The sequence below is a fragment of the Zootoca vivipara genome, chromosome 15 (assembly GCF_965207765.1).
Source record: "Zootoca vivipara chromosome 15, rZooViv2.hap1.1, whole genome shotgun sequence".
Classification (NCBI taxonomy): domain Eukaryota; kingdom Metazoa; phylum Chordata; class Lepidosauria; order Squamata; family Lacertidae; genus Zootoca; species Zootoca vivipara.
In genome coordinates this window covers 36,379,684-36,407,056 of record NC_142598.1, presented here as the reverse complement: position 1 = coordinate 36,407,056, position 27,373 = coordinate 36,379,684, and the positions used below count along the sequence as shown (strand labels likewise).

The 27,373-nt window shown below is 43.4% G+C and overlaps 2 protein-coding genes across 7 annotated transcripts in view; both read left to right on the top strand.

Moving 5' to 3' along the window:
- Window positions 1–9,662, top strand: part of IFT74 (intraflagellar transport 74) — a 49,728-nt gene extending 40,066 nt beyond the window's left edge. For all 5 annotated transcript variants that reach the window (XM_088658726.1, XM_035097473.3, XM_035097474.3 and 2 more), the window contains exons 17-20: window positions 4,222–4,385; window positions 6,160–6,285; window positions 8,242–8,302; window positions 9,209–9,662. In XM_088658726.1, the coding sequence (XP_088514852.1) occupies window positions 4,222–4,385; window positions 6,160–6,285; window positions 8,242–8,302; window positions 9,209–9,324 (467 nt within the window). In that variant the 3' untranslated portion in view covers window positions 9,325–9,662. The remainder of the gene's footprint in view (window positions 1–4,221; window positions 4,386–6,159; window positions 6,286–8,241; window positions 8,303–9,208) is intronic.
- Window positions 9,663–19,414: 9,752 nt separating this feature from the next.
- Window positions 19,415–27,373, top strand: part of TEK (TEK receptor tyrosine kinase) — a 54,276-nt gene continuing 46,317 nt past the window's right edge. For both annotated transcript variants that reach the window (XM_088659071.1, XM_035141051.3), the window contains exon 1: window positions 19,415–19,805. In XM_088659071.1, the coding sequence (XP_088515197.1) occupies window positions 19,733–19,805 (73 nt within the window). In that variant the 5' untranslated portion in view covers window positions 19,415–19,732. The remainder of the gene's footprint in view (window positions 19,806–27,373) is intronic.

Here is a 27,373-nt window from a genome sequence, read left to right as displayed (position 1 = left end):
TATGAAACTGTCCTGTACTCTCAGTCTGCCCACCCAATACTGCCCAGAGGGTATGTTAGACCCTCCTGCCTAAGACCCTTAGAAGTGGAAGCACCAGAGACCTTGTTCGTGTAAAGCATAGGCTCTGCCACTGAACTATACATCCCTGTTGTAGCCCCATCTGAGTCCCTTTGCCGAGCAAGCAGAGGCTACGATTCTCTGAGGAACACTTACCTGAGATCAGAATCCACATAAAAAGTCAGACAGTCCAGATGTTAGGAAATCCAGATGATCGATCACAGAGCCCAAGGGTCAAGATGGAGCACTAGAAGCAGTAAGGTAGGGCCGGGAACCACAGGCATTATTTCCAGCATCTGGCGACAACATCAACAATTTATTTATATATACATACATACATGTGGGACCCAGGTGGTGCTGTGGTTAAACCACTGAGCCTAGGGCTTGCTGATCAGAAGGTCGGCGGTTCGAATCCCTGTGACGGGATGAGCTCCCGTTGCTTGGTCCCAGCTCCTGCCAACCTAGCAGTTCGAAAGCACGTCAAAATGCAAGTAGATAAATAGGAACCGCTACAGCGGGAAGGTAAACGGCGTTTCCATGTGCTGCTCTGGTTCACCAGAAGTGGCTTTGTCATGCTGGCCACATGGCCTGGAAGCTATACGCCGGCTCCCACGGCCAATAATGCGAGATGAGCGCGCAACCCCAGAGTCGGTCATGACTGGACCTAATGGTCAGGGGTCCCTTTACCTTTACATACATACATACATACATACATACATACATACATACTCCATACATACTCCACCCATCTGGCTGGGTTTCCCCAGCCACTCTGGGCAGCTTCCAACAAAAGTTTAAAAATACATTAAAACTTCAGTCATTAAAAACTTCCCTAAACAGGGCTGTCTTCTAAATGTCAGATAGTTGTTTATTTCTTTGAGATCTGATGTGAGGGCATTCCACAGGGTGGGTGCCACTACCGAGAAGTCCCTCTGCCTGGTTCCCTGTAACCTCACTGGTTCCCTGTAGCCAGAAGACCCTCGGAGCTTGACCTCAGCATTCGGGCAGAACAATGGGGTGCTCCTTCAGGTGTACTGCTGCTGAGAGCCCTGTTTAAGAAGCCTGGAGCAAGCTGGTTCTCATCCGTGCCTTCTGCTCTGTGACCTTGAAGGCTGAACAAGTGTGTGTGGAGTCATTTCACCTTCTCCTCCTTCAGCCTGCTGTTCAGCAGGCAAAGCTGACTCCTGGCACGACAATCCCTATAAAGCCTCTCCCTCAGTCATTTGGGACTTCCCAGTTTAGGAAAAGGGAAAGTAAGGGGGGATATTATAGAGGTGTATAGGATTATGGATGGTGTGGGAAGAGAGAAGCTTTCTTCCCCCTCTCACAGAATTTGTGGCCATCCATTGAAGCTGAATGTTGGAAACTTCAAAGCAAGCAAGGAGGTGGTTCTTCACTGTGCATAGTTAAATTTGCTCCAATAAGTTGTAGCTGCTGCCACCAACTTGGAAGGCTTTAAAGAAGGATTAAACAGATTCACGGAGGTCAAGGCTGTCAGTGTCTAATAGCAATGATTGCTAGGTTTGCCGTCCCCTATCAGAGGCAGTAATGCCTTTGAATAAGAGTTTCTGGGAATCACAAGTGGGAGAGTGATGTTGCAGGACTCGGGCCCTGCTGGGTGGCTTCTAATAGGCATTTGGTTGGCCAGCGTGAGAACAGTATGGGCCTTTGGTCTGATCCAGCAGAGTTCTTACAGCTTGAAAATGTAGAGCCATCCAGAGTGGCTGGGGCAACCCAGTCAGATGGGCAGGGTACAAATAAAAAATATATTATTATTATTATTATTATTATTATTATTATTATTATTATTACTCTGATGAAAAGAAAAAGTTCACTTAGCAGCAAACCTTTAAAAATTAGCTGAATACCACCCAAAGAAAATACAACTTATTTGCTACAATACTCAAACGCCTTGGTAGTGGTACGTTTTGGCTCCCAAACGCCAAAAACCCGGAAGTACATGTTCCGGTTTTTGAACATTTTTCGGACGCCAAACATCCAATGTGGCTTCTGCTTGAGTGCAGGAAGCTCCTGCAGCCAATTGGAAGCGTCGCATTGGTTTTTGAATGTTTCAGAAGTTGAATGGACTTCCGAAATGGATTCCATTTGAGAACCAAGGTACGACTGTACTCCTACCAGTTCCGATGACAGTATCAACATGCATACACACACATGGAGGGAGCCAGGGCACTCAAGACAATGAAAGAATGCAGCACATGCCTTTGCATCGCTATGCTTGCAAGACAATGCCACAACACTCCCTCAGGCCCAGTGACACAGCCAGTAGAAACCGTCCAGTGATGAGGTTGCGCATGTGTTCTCTGTATGGATTCCTGTGTGTCAGTGCACAGCTGCAAATAACAGCACTGGGTATACAGCCATTTGCCCTTAACAGTTCCCGGATCAATATGATTTCTTGAGCTACTTCGCTCATAAGAAAAGTTCACATGTTTCCCTCCCTAAAACTGCACTTTGTTTCTTGCATATTGCATCTGCCTTCATTACACTCCAATAAATCTGTTCAAAGCAGTTAGGGAATCAGGTACTAGCAAATCTATTTGGGGGTAAGAGAACGCTAATCTACGTCTTGTAAGCTGTATTCTCTTTTGAAGAGATAGCGTGTATTAAACAACTCAAATACCTTGTGGGGGAAACAATTGATTTTTTTAAAAAAAACAAACCCAGTAAAAATAAAAAAGAACCCTATTCCAATCATTTGTTGTTGTTGTTTAGTTGTTTAGTCGCGTCCCAACTCTTCGTGACCCCATGGACCAGAGCACGCCAGGCATCATATACCCCTGGTTTCTAAAATCTTACTATCCACTTCAGGGCCTATTTTTCAAACAACATTAAAAATAAAACCTCTAATCCATTTTCATCATTCCCTGCCACTCTCAGATTTTAGTTTATCACGAATATATCTGAGCTATACCTAAGAAGTCAACTTCCTGAAGAGCAAGAGATGGCACCCCAGGGAGAAACTAAGTGCAGTGTACTAGCAACTTAGCACGATAGCCACTATTGCCAGTAACAAGCAGTTCAAATGAAAGGGGACCGTGATTTTTGTTTGTTCAGCTTTTCCTGAATGCTTAGGGCAGGTAACAAAAATCACAATGCCTAATAAAAGGCACCAAATGTCCCTAAAGAAATTCCTTAGGCCATTTCCCCCCCTTAAATCTGGATTAAGCTCTTATGCAAAAATTTCTTAAGGAGAAGAACTGCTTGCCACTACTTCTCTCTGCAAGTTTTCAATCCAACACATGGTGTTGAGGTTAGAATCATGCTGCCATGCACCTCTCTTTTCCAGCATGCTCACCTGATATCTGCACATTAGGCACCATAGGTGCGTAGAGGCCTGTGCATAAAACCTTATGACATGTACACAATTTTTCAAGCCTAGACACATCAGACGACGCCTCTAGGCCCCTTTGTAAACAGCCTTCAGCGTGAGGCCACACTTAAGAACCCAGTTAATGTTCTGGGAGCATTTGATCAGTCATGAGTTTTCAGGGTTGGGCAAGTGTGATCTATAACATGAGTGAGAAAACCTCTGGGAGCTCCATCTAAGAGTTGAACGTAAGGGCAATAAATATGGCATCCAAACTGCAGATATTAAGTAGATTCAAATACAGAGGGGGTCAGCATGACCTCAGTCTGCTAATAGACAGTAAAACAAAAATATGCATGTTGAGCTTAACCATGTCCATGGTTCAAGATACTATTGATGTGCTCACCCCCACACCAAATTATTAACAGAACCGTTGAGGGTCCTGTACCAGTCAAAACGATCCTTAGGAGTAGGTCACCTAGAGACTTTACAACACTTTTCGTAATTTAAAACTAAAGAGGGCAACGGGATCCTTTAGCATAGTTTTATGGACAAATGTAAGCTAAGAACAACAATGCTAATTTCTCTTTGCCAGTTTTTGTTGCAAATATGTCAACACTAGTCTTAGCGATACCACTACTTCATCACATAATGGATATTTGTATGTAAAACTTAAGGATGTACTTAAGAGCTTTCCTGGACTAAAGCCAAGGTGAACAAGGCAAGCAAGAGTCAGTTGTCTCCTTGAATAAGTAAATGCACGATTCACTTCTCTCTGTGCTAGAAATTAATCTCCATTGTATGTCAGTAATGCTTCTCGGCTCTTTCTGTTTCAGATAGCCAACGTCTGCGGATGGACCTCCAGAAAATGGGCCTGCTGGAAGGCAAGATGGTTGATGAACTGACTTCTCTCAAAGAAAAAATAGAGCAAATGACCAAAGACCTGGAACTTTACAACAATCTGCCAGCTCTGAAAACAGCAGGAGAGGAAAAGAAAAAGGTAGTTAACAATCAAAACACATTAATGATAGATAGATACTTTATTGTCCTTGTACAACGAAATTGAATGCCACCCCATAAAAACAAAACAAAAACACAATTTCAGCCACACACACATACATACACACCCATCTCAACTCCCCAAGATCATATTATTTAGTTACAGCACTTAATATGGTTGTAGCTCTTGGATAGATATTTGCTTGAGACTGAGTTATTGAAATATTCCAGCTGCATCTTGTTAAATGTTCTGTCTTGGTGTCCTTTACATACTCGTACACTGAGGCATGGTGGAGCTGCTTCCCAAAGGTGTTAACAGTTTGTGGCTACTCACACGATCCATCCCCCAGTCAGGTAGTCATGGTAGCTGCTTTACCTGCCACATCTGCATGGAAGATTGTCTGTGTGGACCTGCAGCTCCTGTGTGGCTTCTCATTTCTCATCAAAACTGAGGAGAATCCACAACCTCCCAAGGGAGACCGTTCCACTGTCAAACAGCTCCCTTGTAACTTGGAGCCACAGGTTCGAGTCCTACTCTCCAGCGCAGGAGAAAACAAGCTTGCTCCCTCTTCCATGGGACAGACCTTGAGATAAGTAACATGCAACATTTCCTGTGCAACTAGAAAGATTCAGAGGCACCTGAGTTAATTTGGCATCCTTCTGCCTCAGGAGACAGTGGAAGAGAGCACCTTCAGGGGTAAGGTCAAACCGTTGGAATGTTGTACTGCTGTTACAGTAGAGACCAATATGGGAGAAACATGTTTTGCTGCAGCTGGGGCAGATGAGGGCATCCAGTTTTGCTGCTACAGGTGCGCCAGGGCATTTATTCTCTCTGCATTCCTCCCAGCAGTCATTCCTCCTCTGATCTTTCTGTGGCTACACAACCTGCCAGTCTCCAGGCACTGCGATCATCTGCAAGCAATTCCCATATGGCGGGGAATCGTTTGCCCAGCCTTAATGTCGTCTCTGAGTATCAGTTGCTGGGGGAAACAAGCAGAAGAGTATTATTGTGCTAATGTCTTGCTTGTGAGCTGCTCTCGGCTTGAGGTTGGCTACTGTGAGAAAAAGAATGCTGGACTAGATAGGCCTTTGGGCTGATCCAGCAGGGCTCACATATGTTCTTGGGATTAGCATTTATTTTAGTTGTTCATTATCTGCAGAAAGTGCTTTATTATCTGCATGCCTTTCTATTGTCTGGAACAAAAGCTTTCAAGGGAAAGGTATAAGAAAGTAGCCAGAGTACAATATTGTGCACAGAAAGAGGAAATGTTTCACAGTTCGGGGAAAAAGAAAGTGTATTAAAGAGGGATGGAGAACCTGTGCTTGATGTTAGATACCAACTTCCATTAGCCTCAGCCAGCATGGCAAATAGTCAGGAATGGTAAGAGTTGTAAACTAAGAACTTTGGGTGGCCAAAGGGTTCCTTATCAGTGATGTACGAGCCATGGGTTTTCATTCCTAAAGAAATAGAAAGCCCTTGTGTTCTCAGACATAACTTCTATTTTTCCATTTCAGAAAGATTTGCCAGCTTGCAAACAGTCAACCTAACACAGTCAGACAAATCAGTCCATGCATCTTTCACACGTGAACCGGCCACGTACTTTTTCCATGCCATCTGTCATATACATGATTATATGCTTTCATGGGAATGAGTGCTGGATGCTTAGATTCAAGCATAAATGCTTCCCCCCCCTCTCTGAATTTTAGAAATAAGCTAGAGCACTTTTAAGATGAGTACTTTTTAATGTTCCTTTTTTTATTTCCTTACTCTTAAGAAACTGCAAGAAGAGAAAGAAACACTAACAAAGCGCAGGAATGCTTTCAAGAAAACTATGGAGCATCTGAATAGAGAATATGAAAGCTTGAAGTTGCAGCTGCAGGAGAACGAGACACATTCACAGGTACAGTTGAAAATGCCTTTTGGTGTTGCCTTTTCTCCACCTTTTTGGAGTTTTGAAGCTTTGTATAATATGCCTATACATACATAAATTGTTTTTTAAGCCTCTTTAAATAACTTCAAAATCTTGAAAGACATAAGATCTCTTTCCAAGAAATGCTGCTTGCGGCAGGACTAAATGAGAAAAAAGAAACACAGAACTCTTCCAGTTATGAACTAAAGAGCAATAATATTAATATTACAGGAGATACATAAAATAATATTAAAGTAATTGAGATGATTTTGTAGAAACTAGTCCATACAGAAGAAAAAAGTGTGAATGTGAATATGTACTAACCATGCCAAATCTCAGGCAAGTCTAATATTTCTATAATTCTCTGAGCTCTGTGCTCTTTCACTCCTGCCATTCTGTTAATGGAATAGAGCTTTTGTCCCTGAGATTTTATTGTTGTGAAAATGACAGGTTTGCTGGGGGAAATTGAGGGGAGAGGGGTAACATGAGGGGAAAATATAACCCTCCCTCTTCCATATCAGTTTTGAATTTGGCAGAATTAAGAATATTTAGCTCCCAGATAGTTGTGGGTTTTTTGCACATTCATGGTCAAACAGTTGAGAGTCAGTGATGCAGAATATATAACAAGTGGGACCTGCAACAACTTTTTTGCACTGTGAAATGTTCCCTGTTTAGGATTCCATCCACTTCATCCCATTCTTCCCTAACACCAACACCTCCAACCAGCTTTTCCTCCCAGAGCTACTTTCGCAAACCTTGGGTTTCCTCTGATCCTGCTGATAATTCCCTTTTTTTACATGAGTGTTAACTACTTTGGCTACATAAACGAAGACACTCAGAGACTGACGACGGGAAAGTAGAGGGAACGGTGGAAACCAAATGGGATTTCACGATACAATTTGATAATTTGAAAGGCTCAGCTGTATTTATGCTGAGTGTCGCACACAAGTCACCCTGTAAAATGTATTGAAGCTTTTCTTTGTCACCTGTTGCATTGTATCCCAAAATCTACTAGCCATCAAAGGCTCAATAAAGTGCATCGAGCTCTTTTTCTGAGCAGAAATTGTGATGGGCAATTGCTGGTTTGGAAGGTGTACCAAATAGCACTACACTCACATACTAAATGTTAGCTTCCACAGAGCTATTCTGAAATATTCATTGCAAATAGCTTGCATGTCTTGATGGCACAAACTCTGAACAGTAGCACCAGCCAAGCAAATCAATGCTCTGCAAATTGCATTGTTAGGAAGCAGCCATCAATATAATAGCCATATTGCCTTCCTGTTGATGCTTAAAGTGTTGTCGGAGTCCCAACATTTAGCCTGCAGTCTTACAATCTTCTCAACGCAGTCCTGCTCTTATCATAGCTTTTGGCATCAGACAGGAAATTTAGCTATGGAAATGAGGAAGTTTCTTCTGTGCAGTTCAGAGCCCAATATAGTTTCAAGATACATTGCATGATAAGCCTTACATATTCTGAAAACAGTTGTTAACCAAAAAGAAACACAAAGTTCAGTGTCCTGCATAAATCATAGTCTCCACACTGTAATTAAGATGATATTCTCATTGTTTACATTGATTGCAAACTGTCTTTTTTATGCAGTGTAGTTACAAACTGCATGTGCTTTGCTGAAATCCTTATCAGTTCTTGAAATTTCTCTACAGCTCTGATTAAGCATATGTCAAACTTACTGAAAATCAGTGAGACTGATTTAGTAAGGCTACCGACATAGACATACTTACTAGAGAGTAAGCCCCAGTGAACATAGTGGGACTTCTAAATAGCTGTGTATAGATTTGTGCCTATTGTATGAATTGTGCTTGATCTTATTCACTTGGTAGAATCGTTTGGGTAGAAGGGCAGAATATACATTTAATAATAAATAAAACAAAATTAAATTAAGGTTGTTACGCAAGTGGCTATCTTTTTTCATTTTGTTATTGCAGCTTACGAATTTGGAAAGAAAATGGCAACACCATGAACAAAACAACTTTGTCATGAAAGAATGTATCCTTTTTAAAAAAGAGAGAGGGAAGATGCTGAAAATAATCATGGTAAATAGTTTTTTTTAACTGCTTTTACTCAAAAAAGGTAACCCAAAGGAGTGCAGATATTTGAAGTGATACTTCTGAATAAGTAGAGTTAGGGTTAAGCTATAAGTCATTATTCCAAAACCAAGTATATGCTAGACATTTAAAATTCTGATTGATTTTAATTAAGAACATAAGCAGGTGCTTAAATCTCTTAAATCAGTTGGGCTTGCTTAACATTTGCTGAATCATGCCATTCTCAGCATTTTATTCTGAAAGAGTATCTCCTCCGTAATATAAAAAAATTCCTTCAGTAGCACCTTAAAGACCAACTAAGTTTTTATTTTGGTATGAGCTTTCGTGTGCATTCACACTTCATCAGATACACTGAAACAGAAGTAATAGTTTATCTGAGGCAGCTGACAACCTTAAAGCAGTTTGGTTTGCTGAGATATCATTGGAGGGGGGCGGAATTGCCTTCCTTCTGTATACTCAGAGCCCACACAGATGACCAAACTGCTTTTCTCACTCACAATCATCTGTAACATCCTGCAAAATCTCAGTGTGAATGGTGCAAATGTATAGTAAAATAGCTGTTTTTCCAGGTAGGAACTATTGTACCTGGAGATTTTAATACCTATAACTTAGGACACAATCCACCTAACAAGCTGAAATCATGCACAAGGGCTTACACTTGCACAATGGGGTTTCCCCCCTTTCTGCCGCCCCCCAATTTTGCTTTGGGGGTTGCAAGGACCCCCAGAATGTCATGAGGGGGGGTCATTCTGTCTGGCAAGATAATGCTTGTGTTTATTTTAGCGTGACATTGAATTCTACCCTCTGATGCTTGTTGGAGAATTTCCCTTATCTTTTTTATCATCAGTTATAGCAACGAAAAGCCAGGAAAGTGATTACCGGCCTATAATGAAGAATGTGACAAAGCAGATTGCAGAATATAACAAAACTCTCATTGAAGCTTTACAGAGCAGCAGGACCTGAGCTTAGGCACTCTTCCTTCTCATGTCCGCAGACCAATGAGAAGAATTATTTATAGTGCTACACACTCCCCCAGTACACAACAGCAATATCTATGTGCATTTTTCATTCTGGCTAGTTAACAACAACCAGGAATTTGTTTCTTCAAAATTAACTTCGCTGGATTTAGTCCTCTATTCTCAGCCAACGGTTTATTGAAAACAATGTAATTTACATCATTTTGGCCTTACTAAGTTAAGAAAATAATTCTATCCATCTTAAGTATTTTTAATAAGGGGAGGGGGCTGAATTGTAGGGATAAAATCAGATATGTAACAATAAATAATTTTTAAAAACTTCAAGGGGGAATTATCCAGCATTATTTTCAAGAGAATATTATTTCATAGGGCTCACATGCCATAGGATACAAGTTCTCATGCCTCAGAATTCAAGAAAATTGGTTTTTGGCTAACTTGAGCAGAGTGAGAGCACTATTAAAAAGCAAAACCATGCATATATTAGCCAATTTCCTGCTCAACTTGGTATAAATCTGTTGCATTCTGGGTTTTCTTTCCTTCATATTACAATATCTCTAGATAAGACACAACAGGATTTGTATAGGCCTGAATCTGTTATCTAGGGGAAATTCCCACTAATATCTCTTCCTTCCTTTTGGGGAGAGCTTTCAGTTATTGCAGTGAGAGTCTTTTCCCCCCCTTTTTTTTGCTGAGGTAAAGTTGGTGTCTGATATCCCCACAGGCATCTTCCTCAGCCGCTCGGTTTGCCCACTGAAATCCCTTTGCGTTAAAACAACACGTTTTGATGACCGATGGAAAGAACCCACCTACTGAATAAACATAAGGAATGAAATTCGCTTTTGCTCTTCTCATGGGCTCCTTACGACATGGCACTGATTTTGCAAAATAGCATGGGAAAGTTCACCGGCTTTTGTTCTGTCCTTCGCAGGACTTCCACCATAAACAAAACCCTGCCTGTAGAGTTCTGTGTTCCTATTTTCTTTTCCCATGAAGCTTTACTCATTAACCTATAGGGATGCAGGTGGCGCTGTGGGTTAAACCACAGAGCCTAGGGCTTGCCGATCAGAAGGTCGGCGGTTTGAATCCCTGCCAATCTAGCAGTTCAAAAGCACGTCAAAGTGCAAGTAGATAAATGGGGACCGCTACAGCGGGAAGGTAAACGGCGTTTCCATGCGCTGCTCTGGTTCGCCAGGTCATGCTGGCCACATGACCTGGAAGCTGTACGCCGGCTCCCTCGGCCAATAGAGCGAGATGAGCGCCACAGCCCCAGAGTCGGTCACGACTGGACCTAATGGTCAGGGGTTCCTTTACCTTTTCCTTACTTCAAGACTGACAGTAAATTTCCTCCCTCAAAACTTCCCTCCGAAAGCAACAGGTTCTGGGGCTCTAGAAACAAGCGGTTTTGTGTCAGTGTAGCCCAGAAACCCCAATTTTGAACATACCGTAGTTATCTGCATAATATTCCCCCCCCTCCGCCTGGTCTGCATATATTGCTGTATAGTACCGCGTTTATGTAAAAGGATGTGTGAAAATTCATATATTTTAGCTCTGGGCAGCAAGAAATAGACAAGTTTACAAATTTGTGTTGTGTGTGACAAATTCCAGAGGGGCCGTCCTGTTAGGCTGCAGTGGATTGTGTTGGATTGTTTTGAAAGTCATTGCACCACGAGGTGAAAAAAAAATGCCCTCCAGTCGTCGTCAACCCCCCCCCCTGCCCCCCGTCCTGTCCAGTACATTTCCGAGCACAGTTCAAAGTGTTGGTGCTGACCTTTAAATCCCTAAATGGCCTCGGTCCAGTATACCTGAAGGAGCGTCTCCACCCCCATCGTTCTGCCCGGACACTGAGGTCCATTGCCGAGGGCCTTCTGGCATTTTCCTTGTTGCGAGAAGCCAAGTTGCAGGGAACCAGGCAGAGGGCCTTCTCGGTGGTGGCGTCCACCCTGTGGAACGCCATCCCATCAGATGTCAAAGAAAAATACAGCTACCAGATTTTTAGAAGACATCTGAAGGCAGCCCTGTTTAGGGAGGCTTTTAATGTTTAATAGATTATTTTATTTCATTTTTCTGTTGTAAGCCACCCAGAGTGGCTGGGGAAACCCAGCCAGAGGGGCAGGGTATAAATAATAAATTATTATTAGTATTATTATTTTGCCAGAACAAAGTTGCCAACCTCAAATGCTTATGAAAGCAGTGTCTACTGCTGCAGCAAACGGCTGGGAGAGGACAAGAAAAGGCACTATGGGACTCAGTAATTTTAGATGACTTAATGGTCTTATCTGACAGGTGCTCTTTAGAAGGTGATGTGCGGGGATTTTTTTCCAGCTGGAACTCTTTACTAAGCATTCGTTCTGATTTGTTTGCAAAGAGGTTAGACAATGTTGTTTTGATCAGTTGATGTTCGACCGCTTTCCAGTGCCTTTTCCCACCTTATCACAAAAAATCTGGGCATTAGGTGGGTTTGTGGCCGCCAAGCACCAAATCAGCTGGAATTGCAGAAGCTGAATTTGGTGGTATGCAATTGCATCCCACCCCAAAATAGGAACAAGTCTTTGCTGCATTTATTATTAGTAGCAGTAATACAATTTATTACCTACCTCGCTGTGGTCTCAACCACCGAGCCCCTTGGGCTTGCCGATCGTAAGGTTGGCAGTTCGAATCCGTGCGACGGGGTGAGCTCCCTTGCTCTGTCCCAGCTCCTGCCAACCTAGCAGTTCAAAAGCACACCAGTGCGAGTAGATAAAGAGGTACCAGTGCGGCAGGAAGGTAAACTGCATTTCCATGTACTCTGGTTTCCATCACGGTGTCCCGTTGTGCTAGAAGCAGTTTAGTCCTGCTGGCCACATGACCCAGAAAGCTGTCTGGACAAACGCCGGCTCCCTTGGCCTGAAATCAGAAATGGACGCCATACCCTCATAGTTGAATTTGACTGGACTTAACTGTCCAGGGGTCCTTTACCTTACCTAACCTTCATCCAAAGATCCCAGGATGTGTTAAAACAAAACACATTATTAAGAACAGTTTTAAACAACTTAAAAGTACAGAAATTGGTTGGGCCCTAAAAATACACCTTTCAAGTGTCGAAAGCCAGAAGGGGGGGGGAGGTGCGTCTTCAGCTTTCGCCAAAAGCCATATAATGAAGGTGCCAGGCGCATCTCTGTGGGGAGTTCCACAATTTGAGCACAGAGAACACCCTCTTCTGAGCTGCTTGCAACCCACCCAAACTTTTGAAGGCAGAACATCCACAAGGGTTCTGTAGGGAAGGAGGCAGTCTTTCAGGTATTTGGAGCACTGAAGTTGTTTAGGGCTATAAACACTAATGGGATCACCTTTAATTGGGTCTGCAAGCAAACTGGCAACCAGCACAGCTGTTTTAAAACGGGTTATAACATATCAGATCTGAAGAGAACCAAAGCCGGTAATCTGGCAGCTGCATTTTGGAACATTTGAAGTTTCCACATCCTTTTCAAAGGCAGCCCACCATAGAGCACATTGCAGTAATAATTATAATGATAGATTGAATTTATATACCGCCCTACACCCGAAGGTCTCAGTGGCGGTTCACATAAAAAGATCGCAGTATATAAAATAAAAATAAAAGCAATAACCCACACACCCCAAAAGTGCCACTTTTTTTTAATGCTTTATTGGTTTTAAAACTGTATAACAGAAATGATCAATAAAGGTTAAAGACAAAATAAAAATAAACATTCATTCCTTAATTGTTAGTTGTTTTGTACATCATTTTGTAATTAAATTTAATGTGACCTCCGATCTTCCCATTATGTTCCCAAATTGGATTCCTTGAATACGCACTTAACTTTATTTTTTCCATGTTATTAAACTTACTTTAAATTTTATAAAAGTTATCCTGTTTACACACAGTAACTCAACCGAAGCCTGCCAACGGATTAATATTTTGTAAATGTTCTTTTACATAAACTTTGTATATGTCCCACTCTCTGGTAATTTTTTTTTTACAAAAGAGCTACATTTTAAAAGGGTATGGGATGTTGATCAGGTCAACCAAAGGTCTGGTTACAAAGGAACATTTTTGCCTGGTGCCTAAAGGTGTTTAATGAAGGCGCCAGGCGTGTCTCCCTGGGGAAGGCATTCCCCAAACCGGGAGCCACTGCAGAGAAAGCCCTGTTCTCATGTTTCCACCCTCCTGACCTCTCAAGGAGGAGGCAAACAAAGGAGGGCCTTGGAAGATGATCTCAGGGACCGGGTAGGTTCATATGGAAAGAGGCAGTCCTGAAGTATTGCGGTCCTGGTAAAACTCTGGGTTTCTGTGACCTGTTTCTGTGGAAGGTAGCAAAAAGCGATTTCTGGAGCTGTGTAAATCTGAATGCCAGTTGCTTCCCCCACCCCTTCCCCTCGGCTTTCTACCAAATCACCTCAAAATGCCAACTATTAGTCAAATCCCATTACCTCCAAATGATAGAAGAGAAGCATCTATGCAGGCTTTACTGGGCTTTGGGTTGACCTTGAACTTTAATTAATGTGTGTGACTCACCAGCCACCAAATTAGTCATTCTCTCTAAAAGATCTCAGAATTTGCCCTTGTAGTCCAGCCTTGAAATTTCCCAGAAGTGCCACATTAAGGAGGTCTATCGTTTGACCTATCTGTTTATTATACGCATGCAAATTTGATGTTTAGGTGGGGTGGGTGTACATCGGAAGCCATAAAGTCAGTTTTGCAACTGGGCACATCGCAAGAACTTGATGTGCCAGAGAATTCTTGTGTACAGAGGTGGCCATTCGAACCAAGAACAATGTTGAGACATTAATCAAGGAAGTGCCAGGAGAGCATAAATGAACGGTTTCCAAACCAAACATTCCTTATTTTTGTATTAAAACTCGAGAGGGAAGAATGAGAAGGGAAGGACGACGTGTTTCGTCGTTTTACAGAGCTGAGTTCAAATTCCAGCTGAACTGACACACAGCATATTTCCAAAGCTCTTTTTCCGCCTCTTTTTCACAGCCTGCTGCAGGACAACCAAAAGTAGTAGTGGGAACCACATAGCCATGAAAAAAGCAGTATTTTGGCTAAGAAACAAAAAAGGGCAGCCTAGGTTTTCTGAGCACAGCTCTTCTCCCCACCCCACCCCCTTTTTTTCCTTTTTTTTTTCTTGCAAAATGTCCTCTCCTCCCCCAGTTTACTCACCCTTTACATGGCAAAGGCACTTAACCCTCCAACATTTCTCTGATGAAAATAAGGAGGTCCTATTCAATTATTAAGGGACCCAGGTGGCGCTGTGGTTAAACCACTGAGCCTAGGGCTTGCTGATCAGAAGGTCGGCGGTTCGAATCCCTGTGACGGGGTGAGCTCCCATTGCTTGGTCCCAGCTCCTGCCAACCTAGCAGTTCGAAAGCACGTCAAAATGCAAGTAGATAAATAGGGACCGCTCCGGCGGGAAGGTAAATGGCATTTCCATGCACTGCTCTGGTTCGCCAGAAGCAGTTTTGTCATGCTGGCCACATGACCTGGAAGCTATACGCCGGCTCCCTCGGCCAATAATGTGAGATGAGCGCGCAACCTCAGAGTCAGTCACGACTGGACCTAATGGTCAGGGGTCCCTTTACCTTTATTCAATTATTATTATTGTTATTGTTATTATACCTCACCCATCTGACTGGGTTGTCCCAGCCACTCTGGCCGGCTTCCAACACATATAAAAACATAAGAAAATATGAAAACACTTTTTTATTAAAAAAAACTTCCCTATACAGAGCTGCCTTCAGATGTCTTCTAAGGGTCGTACGGCTGCTTATCTCCTTGGCTCGGGAGTCGCATAATTCGATGACCGATTAAAATGGGGACATTTCTACCATACCCTCCAATGCATCTCTGATGAAAATCAGGACGTCCTAAGGAAAAGCGGGACATTCTGGGATCAAATCGGAAACCGGGATTCTGTAAATCCGGGACAGCTCCTGGGAAATGGGGACACTTGGGTGGTCTGCAAGCAATGCACCCATTCTTTCCACCGTGCCACTGATGTAATACAAGGGTTGCCAGTATGGGGCCCATAGGTGGCACCGAAACCTCCTGTGGTGCCTGCAAAGGGTCTCCAGAAATTTCCATTTTTGTGCCATGCTCCCACTGGATTCATTTTGTGATATGCCATCCCTCAGGGTGGATTTGATTTAAATCAAATCGATTTAAAACACTAGTCAGTAAGACTTGATTTAAATCGTACATTTTTTTTACAGAAAGACATTCCTGCTAGTATACCGGTAATCTTAGTATTTACAACCAGGTGGAGATTTCATTTTTTGAATAATAAATTTTCAGAGCAGTTTTTACAGTTATATCAGAAATTACTGACCTGGTTATACTACAGTGGAACCTCGGTTTATGAACACCTCGGTTTATGAATTTTCGGTTTATGAACGCCGCGGACCCATCCGGAACAGATTAATTCATTTCCCATTACTTTCAATGGGAAAGTTCGCTTCAGTTTATGAACGCTTCAGTTTAAGTACTCCGCGGACTGTCTGGAACAGATTAATCCACTTTCCATTACTTTCCATGAGAAAGTTCGCTTCAGTTTATGAACGCTTCGGTTTATGAACAGACTTCCGGAACCAATTGTGTTCATAAACCGAGGTACCACTGTATTAGAAATACATAGACAGATAATTATGAAATGATTGCAAGGTTTCATAAGTTAACTGTTTATATTTGGACAACTTTTCTGCTGTGCTTTATTGGAAGGAGAAAAAGAATCATTTCCTTAATAACAATTTAAACAATTTCTTTAACTAAAATGATAACATTATAGCGTATGTTTCCATGTTTGTTAACTGATGTGGCTACACTTTTTTTAAAAAAAACAACTTAAGACTGTTTCAGCACACATGAAAAACTTAAAAGAAATCCTTATTTCCTGATGGATAATAGCCTTTGGACTATAATGTAACTTAAACAGAAAGCTATCTTGAGAAAGATTTTTTTTCCCTCCAAAAGCATTTTATTTAAAAAATCCAATTTAAATCCAAAAATCAATTTAATTTTTTTTAAAAATCATGAAAACACACACACACACAGTGGTGCCTCGACTTATGAATTTAATCCGTTCCGAAGGCAACTTCGTAGGTCGAAAAATTCGTAAGTCGAAAAGCACCATTGGAAAGGCGATTTCCCATAGGAATGCATTGGAAACAGAAAAATACGTAAGTCGAAGCAACCCCATCTAAAAATTCGTAAGTCGAAAAAACCCTATCTAAAACCGCCGCGGTTTCCATTCGGATGTCGAGAAATTCGTGAGTGTGTGGCCATTTGCCCCACTCGTAAGTCGAAAAATCCGGTTGTCGAGTCGTTCATAAGTCGAGGTACCAATGTAGTTGATTTTTATCCGCCCTCCACTCCCCCCACATGACAGCCGTTTTGTGACTGGCACCCACCATAGCACATTTTTTTCTTCCTTTCAAAATTCCAATTGTTGCCACTGGTCAAAAAAAGGTTGCCAAACCCTGATGCAACATAGGGAGCAGGCACTCGATATCAAAACGGGCTCCATTTGACCAGGCTCCAATTTTGCTACCTGCCACCGCTATGCTACCTCCCTGGCCAGCAATTTCTGCAGGGCCACAGGTTTATATCCCTGGTATATAACCCAGTTGGCCTTAGTCTTCCATTCTTTATCATCATCTCCTCCTTCTTGGCTGAGAGCAATAGCGAGCAACCGCCTTGTAAACTGTCCATCTTTATTTCCTCTTAGACATTCTGAGGAATACTTGCCCCTTTTTTTTTTGCCCTGGGGAAACTTGGGAAACTTTGTTGTACAGAAATAGGATTCTAGGGCCCTAGCATTTCTCAAATCTGCCTTTTGTTCTCTTGTGGCTTTTGGCATTTGTTACTGTTTCCAAAGCAGGATATGCATAACGCCGAACCAAACTTAGCTTCTTTTAACTTCTCGGAGGAGATAGTAGCAGGAGGAAATGAGCCGGGCAAACCTCTTGGGTCCTCTTGAATTATGCCGTGCAAATGGAGCATCGCATGTGGGTCTCGATCCTGCAAATTCTACCCGCCTCCCCGCCAAAATGCAGTTTGTTTATAGGTTTGCAAAGCTCTGTTTAGATTCAGGTAAGGGCAGGTTCCCAAGCAGAATAGTGCATATTGTGGATTCCCACAACTGTTTACTTCCCCGAAAGCAAAGACTTCCATTACATAGATCAACTTGTTCACCTGGGGGGGGGGGGAGCCACTCATAGGAAAGAATACATGTTGTGCAAAAATTCTCCTCTGGAGTACTGAAGTTTTTAAAAATAATAATAATAATAATAATTAATAACAACCCCTTTAAACACACACGGCATCAATCTTCCTGAAAATAGAGATTTGCTCACTGAAACCGACGGCTATCCATTAATAAATTTGTAGGTAAATTCAGTAGAAGACACTCCAGTGGATTTTTAACGCTCTTATTTAGCAGATCATTAGAATAATTCGGCAAATTCACAGCTCAATAGTCTCGTGCTTACACAGAAATAAGTCCCACTGTGTTCAGTGGGGTTTCTTCTTGAGTAAGCATGTTCACGATTCCAACCTTTGGCTTCGATGCTATATCCACTTATCTGGAAGTAAGTTCCACCGGATACAGTAGGACTTACTTCGGTGTAAATGTGCATGGGATTGCACTTTTAATGTGGATTTAACCTCCCTGTGTCATTGTAGCATCAGAGAATGCTATTTAAGGTTGACCTAAAAGGAAAAATGGAACTGATCCTCTGAATCACCTCCATCACTGAGGGAGGAAGGGGGTGCCATGGGTGCGGTCTGCATCCTTGGGGGGAGGTGACATCACCGCACCGCCCCCACAGGTGGCTAGCCCCACCCCCGGGTGCCGGAGCAGCCAGGTCTGCCTCTGACCTCCATGTCCCCAAAACATCATGTTGGAGCAGTTTGTAGACACATCTGTTTGGGAGAAATATATCCAAGATTTGTTGCTCTACCCAGCCTACAATTCAGACAAATTGCTGCGCGCCCATCCATCCCCAAAGCAGACCTAAATGTCCAGAGAAAATAAAACCGACCCTCGCCAAATTAACACCTTAATTCTGCTCACCCAAAGCCAACCGGTGCTGCTTAGAAACGTTTGGCAGCTCTTTCCTTATCACATGTGAGCTCAGTTCTCAGTTGGAAATGTAGCCGGGGAAGAAACTGAGAGGAGGGGAGATAGGATTGGACATCTGTGAAAAGAACGTGGCTGGCTGACTGGAACAGTGAACAAGACCCTCCGCGCTGCAACATTTTGTTGCAGCTCTTTGTCTCCTTTGCAGCTCCTTTGCAGCTCTTTGTCTCTTGAGCATGGGTAGGCAAACTAAGGCCCAGGGGCTGGATCCAGCCTTCTAAATCCGGCCCGCGGACAGTCCAGGAATCAGCGTGTTTTTACATGAGTGCTTTTATTTAAAATGCATCTCTGGGTTATTTGTGGGACATAGGAATTCATTCTTTTTTTCTCCTTTTTTTCCAAAATATAGTCTGCCCCCCCCAAAAGGGCATCTTTCCTACATTGCTTTCTAAACAGCGTGAATGCTGATCTTCTAAGGTGAACTTTCAGGGAGCAGCGCCATCAACCCCCCCCCCCTCCTCCCCTAGCCCTTAAAAAATCAATCTCTCAACACCCACCCACTTTTTCTCACTTATGTAGCTGAAAAGCTAAGAAGGATTCCAACGGCTAAGTATGATGCCAGCGTTGCTTATTACAGAACCTGACCATCAATGAGGACCCCGGGGGGGGGGTTCCAGATCAGGTTCTGGAGACTAGAATGACCCCCGAGAATCCAGAAGTTAGCCATTATAAACAGATAAATCAAGAAAACAAAAGGATTTCCCCCACCCCACCCCACCCTAAAAGCCTTTTATGGGGGCCTGCAAGTTTGAATAGTATCTCTGGGAGTAATTAGAATAGGAGGTGGACTGGCACATTTTCACATACCACACATAGGCGGAGGGGCTTGTTATTCTCTTAATTCTTCCTATTGGAGGATGTCCCTATTGTTTCTGACAGCGCTGGCCGTGACCTGTTGGGGGTTCTCAAAGTGCAATCCTCTCCCCCCCCCCCACCACCACTCCCCAGAGCGGCAGATAAGTGTTTAGATGTAGGAGATGGATGGAGCTCGCAGAGAGCCTCTCGAATCCTGCTGATGCATAATGCCTTTAAGATCCTGCCTTTCCCCATCCTAATCTACAGAGGAAACAGGAAAAAGGAACTTAAAACTCCCTTTGCTTGCTCAGACAGCCACAGAGTTTTGTTCTAGCCCACTCTCAGTCTTGCAGTTAACTTGTTGCTTCCTGAGCCGGCGAGCATCGCTCGGCGATGCAAGCAAAGAGCAACGACTGAGGGGTCTTTTACCACTGAAAGGGCATCTGTTATTCCGTGAACTGGATGGATATACTTGGCAAAGCAGGGACTGTTTTACCACTTCTGGTTTTCTGCGCATTCAGCCTCATTCTTTCAGGTAGGACTACTTCAGTTACTCGGGAGGGTCTGTCAGAGTATATCAGGGAACTTCTGTAATGCACCGAGGAAGGCTCAGATTGCAAAATCCTTTCCCCCTTTCTCGTTTGATCCTGGATTCCTCGGTTCATTTTGTTCCAGAGAAGTGCAGCTTGTTATGACGGAATCCTGCCTGTCACATTATTATTTTTTGAGCATTTGTTGCAGAGAGGGTGCATGCAGCTACCTTTGCAGGTGTTTGCTTGAGTCAAATATACATTTTAGATTGGGTGTAAATATTTTCGATAATGATGGTATTGATGGCAATAATGCGACTCTTCCTAACTTGGTTCAGAAGTAGAACATCAACGGTCTGAGAATTTGCTGAGAAAAGGACTCCCAATTTTTGTTCCCTGGGTGCTTTGCAAATAAATTTGACACACCTACAATATCCGGGTGTGTTTTTACTTTTGAAATTTCTCAGTACATCCCTTTCACTTAGCGAATCTAGGCACTAATGGGGTAAAATATTGTTGTGATACCGTGTTTCTCCGAAAATAAGACACCGTCTTATATTTATTTTTCCTCAAAAAACACACTATGGCTTATTTTCAGGGGATGTCTTATTTTTTTCCTCCTTCTCCTGCCGTGGCCGGCATTGCTGCTGCGCCTATTACTGTGTCTTATTTTCGGGGTATGGCTTATATTCCTTGAATGCTTAAAAATCCTGCTATGGCTTGTTTTATGGCTACGTCTTATTTTCGGAGAAACAATGTGAGTGCTTACATTGTTGTTGTTTAGTCAAACTCAAGTTGGTAGCTTTGAGAACACTGTCCAACCATCTCGTCCTCTGTCGTCCCCTTCTCCTAGTGCCCTCAATCTTTCCCAACATCAGGGTCTTTTCCAGGGATTCTTCTCTTCTCATGAGGTGGCCAAAGTATTGGAGCCTCAGCTTCAGGATCTGTCCTTCCAGTGAGCACTCAGGGCTGATTTCCTTCAGAATGGATAGGTTTGATCTTCTGGCAATCCATGGGACTCTCAAGAGTCTCCTCCAGCACCAAATGGACTTACATTACAAATGGATTTAAATCACTGGGACTGCTTAATGGCAGAGCTAGCATCCATTGTTTATATAGATTTGTGAGAACTGCAAAGTATGGCATTTATTATAATTAGTGCTTGGCAATTAAATGCACACTTTTAATGCCTGGAGATGTTTTGCTACTTCAGTTAAAGATGATAGTGATACTTAAAATGAGAAAATGTAGCTTGTTCCTTTTCCTTTTACCTTTTCTCTGTTTATCCCAAGTATTGCTCAGTTCCCTTATCTCCAGGCAGCCTTCCTAGGCTGCAACATTAAGGCTGCCAATCCTAAACAAACTGAGATGGGACCCAGGTTGCAATTTTATACTCACTCAGGAGTAAGTCCCGTTGAATTCAATGTGGCTTTTTAAAGGAGCTGTTTATAGGAATGCACTGTAAGAAAAACTTCACAAAGCAAAGCAGGTGGAATAAGAAAAGTAGAGCTAAACTTGTGATAACTAGCATGTTGACTTGGGTGGTATGGGTTCAAATCCTCCATAGCCATGGATTTACTGAATGAGTTTATCCAATACATTACAGTATTACTTACCTCACTGGTCCATCCGTACAATAGGAATAAGAGGAGCCCATTGCACAGTATGCTTGTGAGGGTAAATAAGAAGGAGAGGGAGCAGGGGTTTTTCACGCACCATCATTTATTGTTAACCATTTACACTGGAGGCTTATGCCACAATCATTGCCGTGTTTATGATATTTATATTATGTGCTAGAGTCCCCTCTGTTAAAAATAATACTTGTGTGTTGGTTCAGGAAATTTGAAAACTAGGTTGTAAAACATGCTATAAATAACAAAAAGTTTGTGGATGAGTCTAGAGTTCACCTCCAAAAACTTTCTATTCAATTCTTCTGGGAGCAGCAAAATCTGTATCTGATGAACTACTGGAACAGCCCTTCCCCAACTTGGCGCCCTCTAGATCAGTGTTTCTCAACCAGTGTGCCTCCAGATGTTTTGGGACTACAACTCCCATCATCCCTAGCTAGCAGGACCAGTGGTCAGGAATGATGGGAGTTGTAGTCCCAAAACATCTGGAGGCACACTGGTTGAGAAACACTGCTCTAGATTTTGTTGGACTCCAATGGTCAGGGATGATGGAATTTGTCACCTGGAACCAGGTGTGCAAAGGCTTTAGAGTACTAGAACATTATCCCCACATTACCTTCATTGAGCGTCAAGCACTTGAAGAGAAAAGATGGCAGAAAAGTCCATTGCAAATGCTAACCTTCGTACCTGTCTGAATACACAGGGGTTCCACAAGTATGGTATTTCTTTGTGTAAATATCTGTACAATGGGTACAATCCAAGAGAAAATGAGGTGAATTTCAGCCCGTTAAAAATCAACAGGTTTAAATATGCCCGGCTCTTAGCTTGCAACTTGCTTGGTGATTCACAAATGAGTTAGGAGACCCTGCATCTAGTGAGGCCTCAAATTTATTCAGGCTCAAAAGTTGCTACTGAACAGATGAGAAAGCAGAGATCGCAGAATGCTTTGTGTTGTGTTAGGTTGTATGTTAAAACGTTATAGATGGCCAGCTGCCAGCATACAGAAAACCCATATGTCTGAACAGAGGTCAGTTTTGGAGAAAGGAAGTGCACTTTTTGAGACTCCATGTGGAGTCTCCACAAGAATGGTCAACTTCCACCAGGGAGAGCTGGGTTCGAATCCTGCTCAGCAGCCATGAGGCTCATTGTGTGACCTTGGCTGTATCTTTATCTCAGCCTAATGTACTATCCAGGGGTGGTGGTGTGATAAAAGCGGGGGGGGGGAGAGGACACATGCCTGTTTCCCACTCGGTCCTCTCTGGAACAAAGGCAATACAAAAATGGAGCTTTATTTAGTTTTTAAAAGTGAACTTAGCGCAGCTGCAGCTCTCTCTCTCTCTCTCTCTCTCTATATATATAAATTCCTTCAGTAGCACCTTAAAGACCAACTAAGTTTTTATTTTGGTATATATATATACTGTATATAAATATAAAACAACAGCAGCTACTGTACCCCTTCTGCCCCCACTGAGAATCTTTTCTCTTGTATGATGAGCAGCTGCCCTGAAGATACTTATTTTGGTAATTGTCCCATTGTATCTGTCCTTGAAACCTCAGCATTTTAGCCCTTAAAATTACATAGGCATGGGTGGGGATGGGGGGGAAAGGAAGGCATGGAGAAACCCCAGCTCTGAAAACCCGCCAATCCACAAGGCTCAGCTGCTTTAGGTGTGTTATGTAGCCACACCCATCTCAATAGATCTGTCAGCTTTCCCGCTTTTGTTCAAGTGTGATATCATGTTTCCTGGGGCGAGCAGTGGAAGACAATGCAAACACGCCTTCCTTTAGATACAACAGGCGGAGTCCAGGAAAACAGTATTGACATTCCCCCGAGCAGGAGAGGCGATGGCAGAGCTTTTAAAACTCGCTTAACCTTGCCCCCAAGTGGTGGTGGGGAAGGAAAGAGGGGAGGAGGTCTGTTGCGGGTGTTGCCACTGCCGAGAAGGCGAAAACCAACTCCACCCTTGTTCCAAGGTGGGACAAGGCCTCTGAGCTCGGCTGCCAAAAAAATTGCTTTCCCTCCCTTTCTTTGTGTAACCCCATAGATCTGCCAAAAAAACATGCTGCTGTCTCTTCTGCTGCCTTTTCTTGACTAATGTAGCTGAGTCCATACAGCAATATGCAATAAAATTTAAAGAGCTGTACATGTTTAACGAAATATGTTGTTCTTGCATATCTGTCATTCACAATATTTGTGTTTGTGATGCAACACTTCAATGTATATTAGCCGAAGAGCTTCCATTATCAGCAGTGTTCAATGCCTATACAGAGATGAGCATCTACAGTATATCTGGGAACATGTGAGAAAGAGATGGGTCATCAGCCCACTGGCATCTGCCTGTCTCAGGAGACAATGGAGGAGTGCACCTTTGCGGATGAGGTCAAGCTGTTGGAAGGTTGCAGCAGCGCCTGCTGTGGCTGTGGAGACCGATACAGGAGAGACATGTTTTCTTGCAGCTGGGACAGATGAAGGTGTCCAGTTGTGCTGCTGCAGATGAACCAGGGCATTTCTCTTCTCTGCGCTCCTCCCAGCGGTCATTTCTCCTCTGGTCACTGCTGCGGATGCTTCTTCTTCTTCTTTGGCAATGACTCATAGCCAAGTAAGATTGTCTTCCACAAACACGGTTTTAACAATGAGTCCGTAAGTGACTTTGGAGACCAATTCTGGATCCACACGTCCTTCCACAGTGGGGGCATTGGTTTCCAGGCGGGAGTTGATCACGGTGTGAATTTGCCAAGCGTGCCTTCCTCTTAGCACGTTTCTCCCTTTCGTCCTGAGATCGAGTTTCTTCAAAACCCATGACACCTTTGGTAAAGGCTGTTCTCCAACTGGAGCGCTCACAGGCCAGTGTTTCCCAGTTGTCAGTGTTTATACTACATTTTTTTAGATTTGCCTTGAGACGGTCTTTAAACCTCTTTTGTTGACCACCAGCGTTACGCTTTCCATTTTTAAGTTCGGAGTAGAGTAGTTGCTTCAGAAGACAATCATCAGACATCCACACAACATGACCAGTCCATTGAACTTGATGTTGAAGAATCATTGCTTCAACACTGGTGATCTTTGCTTCTTCCAGTACACTAGTATTAGTTCGCCTGTCTTCCCAAGTGATGTGTAAAAATTTCGAGGAGTTGGAGATAGCCAGGGCCATCTCAGGCAGGTCAGGCGCCCTGGCGCTGAGGCGCAGAGATCGCTTCGGCGCCCCTGCCCTCGCCGCGTGCAGCATGGCTTCCGCACCACCGGGACTGCACCTAGAGCCGGGCCTGGAGATAGCGTTTATAAGTGGTCCATGCTTCACAAGCATATAGTAAGGTTAGTAGTACAATAGCTTTGTAAACAAGCATTTCGGTTTCCCTGCGAATGTCCTGGTCCTCAAACACTCTGCACTTCAATTGGGAGAAAGCCGCACTCGCAGAGCTCAGGTGATGCTGGATTTCGGCATCAATGTTGGCCGTTGTGGAAAGGTAACTGCCTAGGTAGGAGAAGTGATCGACATTTTCCAACGTTACACCATTGAGTTGGATTTGTGGCGCTACAGAGGGGTTATTTTGTACTTGTTGGTGCAGCACATTGGTTTTTTTGGATGTTGAGTGATAGGCCAAGCTTTTCGTAAGCTTCTGCAAAGATATTTAGGATGGTTTGGAGGTCATCCTCTGAGCGTGCGCACACTACGTTGTCATCAGCATACTGTAGGCAATACAGGAAGGAATATATTCTCCATTCCTACATAGCTGTAACTCCAATAAACAAAAATGCCCTTAAATGCTGAGTGAAGGCATAATGTGAAAGCAACAGAATGCAAAATCTTCTGTCACCAGTATATGGCTGGTTTAAACATGTATGCCATGACATGAAGGAATATTATCATTAGGATTTCTTATCTGCCTTTCACCATAAAGCAGCCTTCGAAATTAGCCAGGCGCCAGGCGCATTTTGCAGCTGGCTGTCAACCACTTGGAACCAAGTGAAGATGCCTGGGTGCCAGGATAGTGCTTGATGTCTCCACCAACGGGAGGTGCATGCCTGGGGGTGCTTGTATCTGGACTGTTTCCACATACAGTCAAACCTCGGTTGTTGAACGTAATCCGTTCCGGAAGACCATTTGGCTTCCGAAATGTTCGACAACCGAGGCGCGGCTTCCGATTAGTTGCAAGAGCTTCCTGCACTCAAGTGGAAGCTGCGTCAGTGTTATGGACTGAGCTGAATCCTAGAACAATAGGATCCAAAATGCAGCAGTCTGATTGGTTCGCAGGAGCCACCCAATCCAGCTCCAGGTGGAAGTGAATCAGCAACCTGATTGGCCTGCAGGAGCAGCCAATTAGGCTGCTGGCAGAAGTGAATCTGCAACCTGATTGGCCTACAGGTGCAGCCCTGAAGTAGCCAATCACGCAAGGCCCTTTGTGTAAATAATGTATATAAGCAGACGTTTTGGGAAAAGAGCGATTCTTCTCTTCTTCTCCTTTTGCTACTACAAGCTGAATAAAGAGCATGAAATTCACTCTCGACTCCGAGTATATTTCACTGGCGACGATCAGGTTGCAGATTCACTTCTGCCAGTAGCCCGATTGGCTGCTCCTGCAGGCCAATCAGGTTGCTGATTCACTTCCACCTGGAGCTGGATTGGGTGGCTCCTGCGAACCAATCAGACTGCTGCATTTTGGATCCTATTGTTCTAGGATTCAACTCAGTACATAACAGCCAGACATTCGGCTTCTGAAAAGCGTTAAAAAACCGAAGCATTTACTTCCGGGTTTTTGGCATTCAGGAGCCGAAACGTACCAAAACAGGCATTCGGGAACCGAGGTTTGACTGTACCAGCAATACATCCTATATAATTCTATCCGTTATATTTTATCAGCACAATCCGAATTAATTTCACAAGCCAAAAAGTCATATTGAGAAATGCAACTTTCGAGCCGTCCGACCTCAAAATGGCAACAAGGCATTCCGTTTTGGTAACCCTATCCCTCGTTTAAGGAACCATTTGGCATCTAGCTTATATATCTGAGTTTCTAACCCTGCCATAAAGTCCCATGAGGTTCCAGGGAAGGTTACAACAATATAAATATACATTTTGAAATCAGTTTAAAAATGTACAAACACACAAATAACAATCAGAAGAAGAGAGCGTGGCTTAAAAATACATTTCTTGGGTGTCCCAGGCTAAGGGAAAGAGGTGGGTCTTCAGCATATGACAAAAACTATGCAATGAAATTACCAGGCACAGCTCTGTGGAAAAAGAAATTCCACAGCTTAGGGGCTGCCACAGAGACCGCCCTCTGCCAACCTCAACCCCCTCTCACATTTCAACATTTGCTTCCTTTATTTGATAATGATGGGAGAATTAGGAAGGCAAGGAACTAGAAGTTGTGACTAAGCAAACACAGTTACACTTTAGCCATCTTCATAAATGAATTACGTGAAGGGGGTATCCACATGGATAGGTAAAAGGTAAAGGACCCCTGGATGGTTAAGTCTAGTCAAAGGTGATTATGGGGTTGCGGCGCTCATCTCGCTTTCAGGCCGAGGGAGCTGGTGTTTGTCCGCAGACAGCTTTCTGGGTCATGTGGCCAGCAAGACTAAACCGTTTCTAGCACAACAGGACACCGTGACGGAAACGAGAGCGCACGGAAATGCCGTTTACCTTCCCGCCACAGCGTTACCTATTTTTCTACTTGCACTGGTGTGCTTTCGAACTGCTAGGTTGGCAGGAGCTGGGACAGAGCAACGGGAGCTCACTCCATCGCTGGGATTCGAACTGAATATTTCATGTACAGAAAGGTCTGTATTAACAGAGTTCCCCTGCTCAGTTGTCCACACTCAACACACAGCGGTTGGGGGGCAGGAAAGCCACACCAGGGGGAGGAGGACCCATGATGCATTGCATATCAGCTCCCTCGCACAATTAACACAACAAGGCAGCTTATCTTGCAGCCCGATCTTAAGC